Below are 14,498 nucleotides of genomic sequence, written 5' to 3'. Positions count from 1 at the left end.
AGATGTGTTTATGCTAGCAAAGAATTAAATACTGGCAACAAAGGCATATCACCGAGTCTGCTAGTGACTGGAAAGCATCCTTGTGAAGGGTGGTGATCAGTTTTGACAGACCCATATTAAAATGTGTACATAACACTAGGATCTCATGTGACATTGGATTTGGTCCATAGAAAAAACAAGCATTATGATCAGTGTAAACAGGAACTGGGATATTCATAAGTGGCCTCCATAAGGATGGAAGCCATATGTTGAAGCATGTGCCATGGCAGTAGGTGCTAAATAAATACCTAATAAATTGGGGGTACAATGCTAACAATAAAGAACTCTCATTTTAAAGTTTAAGCTTCCAAAAAAAAAATCTTATGGCAATTGCCTTGGCCAAGGCCCTGCCCTAACCTCCTTACTAGCATTTTCCATTTTTACTTGCTAAAGTTGGTGATCACTATCTTGTTGATACTTTAACAGACTAATGCACTTCCATTTTCATCCAGTTTAAAGTCATTACCTTTAATGTCAACAGCAGTGTTTATATTTATATACACACAAAGGTAACAAAGATATCTGTTTTGGAAACAGCTTTTGGCAACTCTCATGAAAACTGTTTTGAGGATTAAACAAACTTGGAGCTGCCTCTCACCTTGGATTTTGCTACTGCCCACCTTTATATCCCTAGAGCTTTTCCACTTATCCCATGGATTCCTTAAAATAATCCTACTCTATTTCTGGGTGAAAAAAGAAATCTTTTCAAGAAGTATTAGATAGTAGGACTGGTGAAGTAGAGAACAGATTGTATCTTATTATCCTAATAGTTCCACTTACTAAAACAAATACTCTTATTTTCTATTGTAAAAAAATATACCTTAGTGATGACCTTATCTCATTTCATGTTCACAAAAGTCTTTGGAGATAATAAAGGATTAGTTATCATCAATTTACAGATATGGAAACTGAAAGGGTGGAGCCAAGATGGCAGAGAGTAGACAGGTCTTTATCTGAGCTTCTCCAGATGTCTCTCAGATGAACATCAGATTAAGCCTCTGAACTGGTTTTGGAATGATAGAACCACACAAATATTTGGAATGTAACAAATTTCCAGTAGAAGAAATTTTGGAAGAACTTCAGGAAAAGTCTGTTTCAATCCAGCATAGGGAGGGGGAGGCACAGGCACAGCACCGAGAGCAAAGGGGAGACATTTTCCCCCTAAGAGCAGATCCTAACCTTAAAAAAAAAAAATGAACAAAAAAGCAAAAAGAACCCTGACCATAGATAGCTTTTATGGAAAAAGAGAAAAATAGACCTCAAACCCTGAGGATCCCAAAGGCAAATCATCTCCAGATAAAGCCCCAAATGGTGATATGAGCTGGTCCCCATCTCACAAGACTCTCTTTGAAGAATTCAAAAAGGATCTTAAAAGAGTTAGAAAAATAGAGAGAGGAAATGAGAACTTTGCAAGAGAGTTTGAAAAAGGAAAAATAGAAGTTATCTAAAGAAAACTCTGGGAAAAAAATCACATATAACTCCTTACAAAATAGATTTAATGAAATGGAAAAAGCATATAACTCCTTACAAAATAGATTTGATGAGATGGAAAAAGAAAACAACTCCTTGAAAGACAGAATTTGTGAAATGGAAAAAAAAATCCAATGAACAAAATACCTCATTTAAAATTCAACTGGCCAAATGCAAAAGGAGATAAAGTAGAATTGAACAAATGGAAGTGAATAACTCAATGAGACTTCAAGATTCAGTCAAACAAAACCAAAAAAAAAAAAAAAATGATAAAGATAGAAGAAAATGTAAAATACCTCAATGGAAAAACAACTGACCTGGAAAATAGATCTAGGAGAGGAAATCTAAGAATTATTGGACTTCCTAAAAATCATGATGAGAAAAAGAGACTAGACATCATGTTTCAGAAGATCATCAAGGAAAACTGCCCTGATACCCTAGAACCAAGGGTAAAATAGCCATTGAAAGACTTCACCAATCAAAGAGACCCCAAAATGAAAACTCTAAGGAACATCATAACTAAATTTCAAAATTATGAGATCAAGGAGAAAACATTGCAAGCAACAATTCAAATATCAAGGAGCCACAATCAGGATTACCTAGGAACGAGCAGCTTCCATTTTAAAGGATCAAAGGGCTTGAGATCTGATGGGGGGAGTGACTGCTAAGCAGTCAAAAATCAACTACTCAGCAAAATTAAGCATTATCTTTCTGGGGGGAAAAGATGGTTATTCAATGAAACAGGTGAATTTTATTCATTTCTATTGAAAAGACCTGAGTTGAACAGAAAATCTGATCCTCAAATACAGAACTCAAAAGAAGCATAAAAAGGTGAAAAGGAAAGAAAAAAAAATTATCATCTTTTAAAAGTTAAAAAGCTTATATCCCTATATGGGAAGATAATATGTTTAACACTTGAGATTTGTATCTCTGTTATGACTATATTTAGAGGATGCAGGTATAATTTGATTTTATTGTGATGATATAAAAAAGAAACTAATGGAGGAAGGAAGAATCTACTGAAAGAAAAGACAGATGTTGTTAAAATGGGGTAAATTACATCTCATGGATTGGCAAAAAAAGACCTATTACAATTGAGGGAAGGGGGAGGGAGAAGAGAAGCATTGTAAGAATCTTACTCTCATCAGATTTGGCTCAAAGAGAGACATATTTAGCTTCATAGAGAAACTTGTCTCACTCTATAGGGAAGTAGGAGGGGCAACACGGAAAGGAAAGGGGGAAGCAAACAGAAGTAGAAGGGGAAAGGTAAGGGGAAAGGGCTGTTTGAAGGAGGTAGTATTCAGAAACAGATATAGAAACTGAGACTGTTAACTAAGTTGTATGATTTACTCAAAGTCAGCCTGCTAGTAAAGAAGGGAACTAGAACTCAAATTTAGGTGTTTTGACTTCTAACTCAGGGTTTTCTGTGTCAATCAAGGTGGCAATTCAACAATTATTTACTAGGCTTCTCTTCCCCATATGAGCTTGAAAATTAGCACTCACACAGCAGTTCACACAAGCAATTTTGTGTAACACCAAAAGTATAGCTACAAATACTCAAGGAACTTAATAGTCTTCTCTTTTGCTTAGATCTCTGTTTTATTCTGAGGCAAATAGGGAAGGATCCATTTCATTAGAGCTAGGAGTTATCTTAGAAATCAATCTTTCCCTCTCTTCTCAGTTTTCAAAAGGAAAAAAAAAAGAACCTTTCAAATTCTTCTCATTATTTTTCATTTGAAAAACTGCAACTTAGACCTACCCCTGTACCACAGACTACCTAATATGATTCCACCGTTTATAAACACAACACCACAGAGTATCACATGTATGCTTAGCCTTCCCATTAGAAAATAATGCTAAGAAAAAAAAGAAAAAAAAAAGCAAGAAAATGCAGATGAACATGACTTGTAAACACAACCAAAAAAGCTGATGGGTAGCTATAAGTCTATTCAAAAGAAACCACAAAGTCATATTCTCCCCTTCTGATAACAGTAGAATTGTTAACAAGTTAGTCCATCCTCATTTGAAGCCTTAATCTCTATCAGTAATATCATGGAATGAAAGCCAACCCTCTGATTACTTGACACTGGCAAAGTCCATTTTCTGTTATTTTCTGGCTAACAAAGTGACAAGTGATTCAAATCTTGATGGATTTCTTCTGTCCCAATTCCCTTGCCTCCTCATTCCACCCATTTTAAACCCCACACAACTGAATTCTTTAGATATGTCCTAGAGCCTATGACAAGATCAGAGCAAGGTCAAAATACTCTCTATTTTATTTGACTAAATTCATGCTCTGATCATTTTGAATTCAAAGCTAGTCTAGCCCAGATTAGCCTTTCATTCTGTTTACATATTTGGGAACTAGGAAATGGAAGGGATATTCAGATCAGCAGAAGATTGGGGAGTGTAAAGCAGTAAGGAAAATCCCTACTTCTAAGACTGGGCAGATGGACTTGATACTGGGATAACCTACCTAGCAACTCCACAAAAAATGTTCTTATTGGTGTCCTTCTCCCAAAAGAAAACTGTTGGATACAGACCTATGAAAGACAATGCAGAAACTGCCAAATCTCTAGGAAAGAAAAACTGAGAAGTGGAAAGTTTCTACCTACAAACAACATGAAATGTCACCATATCTAAAAATCTTTAAAAAGATAAAAGTAGTTCATTTACTATACACAATATTTTGCAATTAGGGAAATAAATAAAATAATTGTCCCCATTTTACAGATGAGGCAGAATCATGGTTAAATGTGATACATAAGATCACCTGTGGTGGCTGGTGCTGGTAATCAAATTCAACTCTCTTGACTGAAGCTGTAGGTCTCTCTGAATTCCTAGGCTATGAATTCAAAAACTGCAAGAACCAGGTTTTATTTAAACCTTGAATCATCCTCTATACCTAATAATGGTCTGTATATATAGGTTCTTAATAAATGGCAGACAACCTAACAATTATAACCCTCACTTTTTTCTAAGCAAGATGTATTGTCTAGAGATATACTTCCTTTGATGAAATATGCAAAGAATAAATCACTATATATGCATATATATGTATTTGTATCTAATGGTGATCATCTCCAGGGAAAGAGAAGAAAAAGAAAAAAGTATATGTGATCATGTTATTATGTATCTGAAAGAAACAGCAATTGTGCATAGTAGATTTGCAGTTTCAAGTACAATCATTTTTTTTTTATTATACTACAGAAATGCTTGTTTATTCCATAAATTAAAAATAAAATTTTAAAAAGTAATTCAACAACTAGTCACTCCTCTTGGCCAATATTGAGTGCTATATTATATAATTCTAGAGCAATAACATTTTTAGAAGATTAGTTTCTCAAAAGAATTTGTGTTTCTCTGGGATTATTTCATGCTAAGAGTCACTTGTAACCTATTAGATGTGTAGCCATGGTTCTTATACTGAGATTCTAGTGTCCAAAAATGTAAGAAAATTTGACCCATTAGAAAAACAACCATATTAGATAATAATATAAATTCATAAACGCATATATATTTACATGACTTGTCACTAAAGGTTCTTTTAAGTAATATATTGCTAGAAATTTTATTACGCCTACAATTAAAGCCTAAAAAATACTCATTGCCCCAGGAGGGCTATGACAGTGGTTACACAATTCAATCCAACAAGTATTTATTAAGCATTTACTATATGTCAGGCACAGTACTAAGCCTAATTTATAAATAAAAGCCAAAATATTATCCCTGTTCCCAAGAAGTTCCAACTCTAATGAAGACAAGATACAAATAACTATACACATAAGATGCATACAGTGTATATATGAGAGGTCATCTCAGAAGGATTCTGCAATACTTATTCCAAAAGTATGGAGATGGAAAATAGAATGCTTTGTACTATGGTACATCCTGTCAGGATTCAGCAAGTGACCAAGTTGGTTTAAAGTAGAATTTATTTTGAAATTCACATAGAAAAGAGCATCACTAAACAGTCTCTAATCCCTTTGGGCTGCAAGATTATTTAGTGATTTGATACAACTATTAAACTCTAACTGAGGTTTTTCCCCCCTATAAGGAAAAAAGTCAGAAACTTGAAATCATATCATCGATGATATACTACACTATCTATCTTTCATTTCTTCTTCCTTAAACAAATGTGTCCTTTAATAATACATTAAATGGAATTTCCATATCTTCTTTTTAATACATATTTTGAATTACCTTTCTGGACAATTCTCTTAAGCCTATAAAATGAAGAGACCATCTGGTTGGCACAATGGGATAGAGTGCTGGGCCTAGAATCAAAAAAATTCATCCTCCTGAGTTTAAATCTGGCTGCAGACACTGTGAGCCTGGACAAGTCATTTCACCCTATTTGCCTCAGTTTCCTCATCTGTAAAATGAGTTTGAAAAAGAAATTGCAAACCATTCCAGTATCTTTGTCAAGAAAACTTCAAATGAGGTTACAAAGAGTTAGACACAATTGAAAAATGACTAAACAGTAAAAGTATGATTAAGCATAGAGGCACACAAGTCAGAGTCACTTCAAGAGACATTTCTGGAAGAGGTCAAGAAACAAAAGCAGAATCAAGACAACACGTTTAAGACAGTTTCCAGCAAAGTGAAAATGTAGATAACAGTGTAGAATAAACAGCATGGTGCAGTGGCAAAGACTGGTCTTACTGGCAAAAATTGGGTTTGAATTCTGGCTCCAACATTTATTATATGTAAATATTTTTTTTCCCAGCCTCAATTTCCTCATCTTTAAAATGGGGATAACATTTGCACTGCCTAACTGTCATGGTTAGGGAATTGTTTGCTTTTGTCTTACTCTTCAGGCCCCATTTATTTATTTTTGTTTGTTTGTTTGTTTGTTTTTTGTGGCAGAGATACTGGAGTGTTTTGCCATTTCTTTCTCCAGTTCATTTTACAGGTTCTAAGATTAAAAAAAAAAAAAAAAAAGCTTAAAGGAATTGACCAGAGCCACAGTTAATGTCTGAGGCCAGATTTGATTATGAGTCTTCCTGACTCAAGACCTAGCATTCTATCCATTGCACCACCCAACTGTCCCTATCTAGCTGTGGTTAGGAAAAGCATCTTACTTTTAAATAGAATGAAAATGTGAACTGCATGTGAATACAAAGGGCACATAAATGCCAAAACACACACACACACACACACACACACACACACACACCACACACACACACACACACACATAACCTAAGCAGTATGAATGAATTAAAATTTATTTATTAATCATTAAGCCTTCCTTTATTATTGTCCAGGTTCTGTGCTACATACTCTTAAGTGTATTAGGAATACAAACACAAACAAGCAAGAGTCCTTGACCTCAAGGAGCTGACACTTTAATAGGGGACAGCACACTAAAAAGGATATTAGCCAGAGACATGGTACATGAACACGAAGCAACATGTTTGGAAATGGCCAGGAAGAGATGTGAAGTCCTGATTCCCAGCAAGGCAATGTGAAAGGTCTTGTATCTGAGCCCAGTGCCAGGGGCAGAGTCCAAGAATGATTGGGGGGAGGAAGGGAAGGGAGGGGATGAGGAGGATGACCTGAATGTAGATGGAATCATGACTCAGGAGTGGCTTGGAGCAGGGTGGGGGAGGGGAGAATTTGGATATTTGTACATATAAACCCACATTATTTATTATTTTTAAATTAATTTAATAGATTCTACATGATTCCATACATATAACCTCTATCGTATTGTTTACCATCTAAGAGAGGGAAGGAGAAAATTTTAAATTCAAAAATTTTATTAAAAATGAATTTTTAAATTGTATTTATATGTAATTGGAAAAAATACAATATTATTTTTAAAAAAGAAGAAAAATTATTTGAATCAGTTTCAGAAGAAGGATCAATCAATGCAGATAGAATAAAAATAGTTTCTTTGATATAACCCTTTTAGACCAAATCACCCATGAAGAACAACTTCCCAAAACTCTTTTTAAAGATAGTCTTTTAAAAGGAAGTAAAAATGAATTTACTTTAGTCATATAATCCTTTTAAATAAGGCATGAAAATATTCCATATAAATAAGTTGCAATGTATAAAATAATAAAACTTGTCTTTAGTAAAAGGAAGTCACATGAAGACATTACCTAATAGCCATTATATTCTGTGAAATCATCATGTATTTTAAGTGAAATGTTACAGGGGACACTTTCATTTTTGTGGAAGTGTGTTATAAAATTTTATATATTGGTATGTGGTCAAATTTGACAGTTAGGGAAGGGAAGAATATTGTGAACTTCAAGCAGAATTTGGTTATGATGTATTAAGGACTTTTTTTGTGTTGAACTTCATTGGTCAAAGCAAGCTATAATAATGATTAGGCTTTTTTTCCCCTATAATTGACATTTGTCAAGGATTTTGTGGTCAGTTAATTGCCTTTCTGTAACTACATAATTCTTCTCACACACACACACACACACGAAAGTCTGCTAAGAAGTCACACAAACATGGGACAGACCAAAAATAAGAATTCATTGAGCTGAAGAACAAAAGGGAAATGAACTTTCTCCCTGAAAAACTGGTAATTTTTTGATAAGGCAAGTAAAAAGTCCTTTCTACTTATGGGCCCAAAACTTAAACTTTTACTATTATAAGAATCTGTTGATTTTTAATTTCCGGATTGGCTAGGGATGTAGAGGCAAGTGAGTGATAGTGAGTAAGAGTGCTGAAAGACCTGTGTTTGCCTCCGTAAAATAGGGAGCATAACAGCATTTTGTTGTGAGAACCAAATGAGAAAATTTTTATCAAGTGTTTAGCCCAATGTCTGACATATATTAGGCACTTAATAAATGCTTGTCTCTTCTATTTATTCCTCGATCTTGCCTACCTACTAAGCCACATTTTAGTTTTGCATAACAATCCAAGCATTAGCATAAGTTGGGCACAGGGCCATATACATATCAGTAAATATAATTTAAGGTAGTTTAACAACAAACTCACAAAGTAGCAAAGGGAAAATAAGAAGAGGGGTAGAAGTGGGGGGCATGGTGGGGAAGGTTAAAAGCAGGAGGAAGGATAGGGTAGCAAAAAAGAACCAAATATTCTGGCACCAAATTCGTTGTTATAAAAATATTATGGGGGAAGTGAAACTACAGTACACATGAGCGAAGTTAATTGGACCCAGTCTGTTTATAGCACCTTCCCCCGCCTCAAAAGAAGAGCTAGCCCCACAGAAACATTTGCTAATTATACTGCAAAGCTTGACTGCCCCAGTGTTACCACATCGCTTAATCACCAGACACTTTTACAATATTTGGAATCTCCCTTCCCTAGTGAAACAAGTTGATGGGCTTGTTTTTCCCCTTTTGAGTCCATTTTAGTTGAAAGTTTTAGAAGTAACAAACCAAAGTCACCTGTGATCACCAACCAGGCCTTTGGAGATGAGTGTTCACAAAATTCTCTGGAAGGCAGAAGGGAAGTGTGAGTGGGCTGATCTCTGTATAAGGTACTGGCAGGTATATCAGCTTACTGTGCTTGGATAACAAGCACCAGATGAGACTTTTCATATCACAAAAACAATTTCTAACACAGGTACTATAATTTTCTTGTATATGTGAGGGACTCTCTCCTTATCCCTCCCCTTTATCTCAATAAAATCTACTAAAGAACAATTTTGGAATTGGTTGCAACAATCCAAATGTCACAAAGTTGATCTCACTCTAGTATTTAAATAAGTGGGCCAGTAAGTAGCAAATCTTCAATCTGCTTTAGGTAGATCTTGAAGGACAGGATAATAAATTCAAAATATGGATTTTGGAGGTAGGGGAGGGAGCCAACAGGACTGAAGTTAAACCCCTTTGCCTTCATCATCATACAAAATAGAATAAAATAGAATTCAACAACTCTATGTGCACTACAATGGGTTAAGCAACAGTGATTTAAAGGAATAATAATAATAATAATAATAAATCCAACAGCCTCTACCCTCAAAGAATTTACATTCCACTAGCACAAAACAATGTGTACACAGATACAGAGCAATTCTTTCAACATGCTTTATGTTCCGGCCAGGTTGAATTTCACAAAATTCTTTTCACTTTCCCACATATGAGCGTTTGCTCATGCTATTTCCTAAGCCTGCAACTCCCACTTAGGCTACCTCTGATTTTTAAGACAAAGTAACTTTAAACGGGAAAATATACTATAAGCTGGGAAATGGAAGGGAAGAGAAAATCAAGAAAGGTCCAGCATAGGAAGGGGTATCTGTGCTGTGCTTTGAAGATAACAAAGAGCTGGCTGTGAGTAAGCAATGCATTACAGATGTGGAAGATGACCTATACAAAGATATGATCACAGAATATAGAATATCTTATATGGGCAGTGGCTAACTTTGACTGAATCAAATGGGGGAATAACATGAAATACTATGCAGAAGTATTTGGGAGATATATAGAATGTTCAAATACCAAGCTAAGAAGTTTCTATTTTATCCTAGAAACAATGAAACAAGATTTTTTTTCAATAAAAGAATGATACCATCAGATGTGTATTTTAGAAATATCAATTCAGTAGCTCTTTGAAAGTTGGACTGGAGAGGTGAGATACTAGAAACAACAAGACACATTCAGAGGCTACTGTAATCATTCAGGGAAACAGTTACTCTAAGGCATTTACAATAGAAGCCTTTTTTTTTTTTTTTTTTCCTGAAAGCTAATTTTCCAAAGACGTATATAAACACCATTCATTTCCCCAAAGAGAACTGGATTCTAACTTCCCATTGCTAAAACAAGAGAAAGGTAATTCTGGTTTATACTTCTAAATTGGAAATTTTTCATTCTAATACCTGTCATAATTACCTTCTAAGAGAAATTAGATAATTATTCAATAGAATGACAATGGTTCCATCTGATACTGTGATGATTAACAAAAGACGTCTCAGAAAGAGATGTTTTGCTAGTCCTTGCACAGATCTCATCCATGTTCTCCATCTCCAAATATGCTCATCCAGTATCACTTCTTAGCTGAACATAACAAAATATAAAATGACAGTTAACTAAATTTGTTATCCCAGCCCAAAGCAAGCCATAAGAAAATAAAGATGTGGCGAATGGATTATAAGGGAGATTCCCAGTGAATTCTACTGAAAATTTTGCTTTGTTTCCCAGTTGGTGGGGGAGGTTCTAGTAAAATGAATGTTAACAAAATGAACCAGTATGCTGCAGCATGACACCAAGTGACTAAAAGCAGGCTGGGATGAGTTTTTAAAAAAACACCAGCAGAGGAAAATTCCATGGCTTATTGTTTAAAAAAAAAAAAAAAAAAAAAAAAAAAAAAGCTTCAAAACTCATCTCACTCCTGAGCAGTGAATGCTAACCAGAAAATAAATTAAATTGCACACTTATGGTCATCCATGCACTCACTTTCATATCTATAGGCCTGTGAAACTAATGGAGCTTTTAGCAGGTACTTTACAACTATCCAAGAGACCTAGCCTAGCCGCTAAACGGTAAAAATATTTCTCTCATTACTTACACATATGAAGAGAAAATTTGGTTTATATGTATTCAGACTCAGACAAAAAAGGGTGATCTCCTTAAATGACAACATGTTCAAATTCTCCCATTACAATTTGTCCCAGAAGCTTCCTAGGCACCTGCAGTCCACTGCATCAGCCATTAATTATCAAAGATTCAAACAGTAACTCCATACAATACAATGGTTAGGCACTGAGTGACAATGTACATGCCCAGACCTACATTTTTCAGTAACCTCACTCAGCTTTACATCAGGTCATGTTACAATGTAAGACTTGTTTGGGAATCTGATTCCACTAAACTGGAGGACTTTAAAAAAGCACCTTCTAACCTTGTCTGTTAGAGTTTCAGTACAATTGCTTAGTAGCCAATGAGCTCAAGCTATTTAATAGCAGCAAACCAGCAACCCTGAGTCGTTGGTACCAGGGCCAGTGTAAAATTCACATTAAAGTTTCAAAGACCCGCTTTCCATTCTGAGAAGACAATCTCTGATGGAAAAGGGCAGGGGCTATACACCTAGAATATGGCAAAATGTAGTGGAGCCCTACAAACAGTGATCTTATTGTAAATTAATCATATTATCTTAGATTTTCATTGCATTCAATATAACTCAACAAGTGCCTACTAGCTGCAAACATTATAGTGAGTCCTTTATCTATGATAAAGATTTTCCAGTCAGGAGACCAGAATTCTAGTCTATGTTCTACCACGGAAATGAGTATCTGGGATTTAATTTCTCCTTTACTACTATACAATACAACACTGGCAGTCAACTCCACCCTTTCTAAGTAACAAGGCTGCAGGTAAGAAATTTAAATCACCACTCTCTTTACCAAACCACGTTAAGCAATTAGGTGGGATTGTACAAAGCCAAGATACAGCTAAAATCTATTTAATGAATATAAAACAGTTGACTACCTCGAAAAGTACCAACAGAGTACCAGCACTAGTGAGACACAGCTGCCCTATCTCCCAGATAAAGGCCCAAGGCTAATGGTTTAAAACAAAAACCAAAACCAAAGGCTACTAAAACAAATAATACATTATTGCTCTATTATACTCTGCCAGTCCTGCACTTGGACTTTCTGAGCCTACCATTTAAAAAAAACTAGTGAAATCCACATGCGAGATTTCTTCTTCAATCATGTTGTTAGGAACCTCTCCCTTTTTCTCTTCCTCCAGGTATATACAGCATGACAAAGGAGATAAACACGATTCATATGCCTCCCATTTCGTGATCAAAATTACACAAATGAAAAAGAAATGACAGAAAGGAGCCTCATACACTGATTAATTTTAGCAAGCTATTAAGGATGCATGCTTCCATTAGGCCCTCCAAGACAAAATCAAAGAGTTTTTGCAAGGCAATGCTTATGTGCTCACCCCCCACTGTATGTTCATCTTAACCCACCCACCTATCTCCTAGAAGGTGAAGTTTTGGAGCAAAGGGAGACTGCAAAGAAGAGAAAGAAGCCGCCACTAATTAGGTCATCAAATCCACACCCACAGATCCACAGCAGCCAGGGCTAGATCGTTCTTAAGAGACTACAGATTATACTGTCAAACCTGTAAGTGACAGCCAACTGGGGTGCACCTTCTTATTTGGGGGTCACGGAAGGGGGAGTGATCCAAAAACAGAAAATCGTCTGAAATGGATGTTTTAGGAAGAGGGGCGGGGAGGAGGGGAAGGCTTGCAAATGTACCTATGATCAGAACAGCAAACAGTAAACCCCCTAAACCTTAGGCTCAACATCTTGGCCACTGTGGGAAATGGAAGAGACATTTACGAGGGAAAGGAAGAGAAGGGGCGGAGAAGAGCTGAAGCTCAGGGTCCAGCGCACGCCCACATCCCTCAAGCAGGAGATAGCTCCCAGGGCTGGCCCAAGGCAATGGGGGCACACACTTCCCCTCTCCTTGGCTTTTGTGCCCTTCCAGGCTGCAGGAAGCAGGAGTGCACGCCCTGCACCATCCCCAGGGTCCTTTAGCCAGGCTGAAATTTCGGGTTGGGATGGGGGAGGGGGGGCGGTGCCCCGGGGTCTCACCATAGATCATAGCCAGGCCGGTTTCATGCAGGAAGCGCACCCGGCGGTGTTTGAAGAGCCAGATGGTGAGGATGGTGAGGGTGAGGAGCAAGATGAACGTCAGGAGGCTCACGCTGTCCTGCCGGTGGCTCTCCTCCGCCTCTTTCTCGGTGGCGATCTCCTCCATGGCGCCGCTGTCCTCGGCGCGCAGACCCCTGCACAGCTGCAACAGCAACAGCACCAGCCCGAGCAGCAGAGGCGACGGGGGCCCCGGGCTCGCCCAGAGCTCCGGGCGAAGCGGTGGCACCATTGCTCCGCCGGGGCAACCTGGGCGCGCTCGGTTGGGGCTTCCCCGCCCTCCTGCCCGGCTTCCCGAGCTAGGGAGGCGCAGCCGCTGCCTCTGAACCGCCCCTGAAGCGGCCGGTCCTGCTCCGACTGCCGCCGCGGAGGCAGCTCCGCGCTCACTTCTTCACCCAGAGGGGCTCCCGGGGGCTGCTGCCTCAGCTCTCGCTCCAGTTCTTGCTTTTGCGGCTGCTTGGGCTGCTTCTGCTGCTCCTGGGGCTGCGGCAGCCCCGCCTCCCGCTGCTGTCGCCACCTGGAGAGGGAGGAGGAAGCTCAAGTGCGCAGGATCCCCAAACCCCTCCCACCGCCCCTGATCCTCAGATCCGCGGGCTGGAGAGCGGCTGAGAGCCGGCCCGGCATGGCCACTCCCGGGGATGGCGCGCTCGCTCCTCCTCGGAACTGCCGTCCCGGTCCCCACCGCCGGCTCCTTAGCGCGAGCGCGCCTAGTCTACGGGGAGCCTCCGCTGTTTTCCGGATGCTTTGCTGCAGGGCTCGGCAGCTCTTTAGTCCCAGGACCCTGCATAAACCAGCAGATACACAGATTCACGGATAGATATCGGGGGATCCATGCATTTGGGCGGTGACAAAAAGTTACATCTTTATTTCACTCCCCCTTTGACCGAAATTAAGTCATCTTTCAATTATGAAAGTAGGGAATACTTTCCGGGAGTGTGAGCACACAATTAGACTGTACCTGATGGCCGGAGGGGTGTATCCACTACACAAAAATAAACCGCGGACTCCGGGTCAAAATCCTTCCAATTAGTGACTTGCTTCCCAATCAAGGCGTTTGACTGCACCCTTCCCTCCCTCCTAACATATCGGAGGTAGGATCTCTGCTTGCCAAGATTTCATTCTTTGCTGTCCAAGACCTAGATTCAAACTTTAGACTTGAATTAAAAAATATTTAAAATATTAAAAAAAAAAATAGACTTGAATGGCTGAGACTGGAGCCTGGTTTCTCTTTTTTGATCTTTCACCAAAATTAGTTGTGTGACCCTGAGCAAAATCAGAAAAACCCTATGGCCCTCAGTTTCCACCTCTGTAAGATGGTGGTAGTCTGAGAGAAAAGTTGTTCTTTCAACTCTTCCCTTGGTAGCTAGCGTATGGTAGGACTTCTTGTAGA

At 38.3% G+C, this 14,498-nt stretch overlaps 1 protein-coding gene across 3 annotated transcripts in view; it reads right to left on the bottom strand.

Moving 5' to 3' along the window:
- The window catches only part of SLC9A7 (solute carrier family 9 member A7), a 195,090-nt gene extending 181,110 nt beyond the window's left edge, over window positions 1-13,980 (bottom strand). For all 3 annotated transcript variants that reach the window (XM_031959079.1, XM_031959080.1, XM_031959081.1), the window contains exon 1: window positions 13,052-13,980. In XM_031959079.1, the coding sequence (XP_031814939.1) occupies window positions 13,052-13,340 (289 nt within the window). In that variant the 5' untranslated portion in view covers window positions 13,341-13,980. The remainder of the gene's footprint in view (window positions 1-13,051) is intronic.
- Between the last annotated feature and the right edge of the window lie 518 nt (window positions 13,981-14,498).

The sequence above is a fragment of the Sarcophilus harrisii genome, chromosome 3, assembly GCF_902635505.1.
Source record: "Sarcophilus harrisii chromosome 3, mSarHar1.11, whole genome shotgun sequence".
In the NCBI taxonomy this organism is placed as follows: Eukaryota; Metazoa; Chordata; class Mammalia; order Dasyuromorphia; family Dasyuridae; genus Sarcophilus; species Sarcophilus harrisii.
Note: the sequence above shows the minus strand (reverse complement) of the source record. Positions and strands in the feature narration are given on the sequence as shown.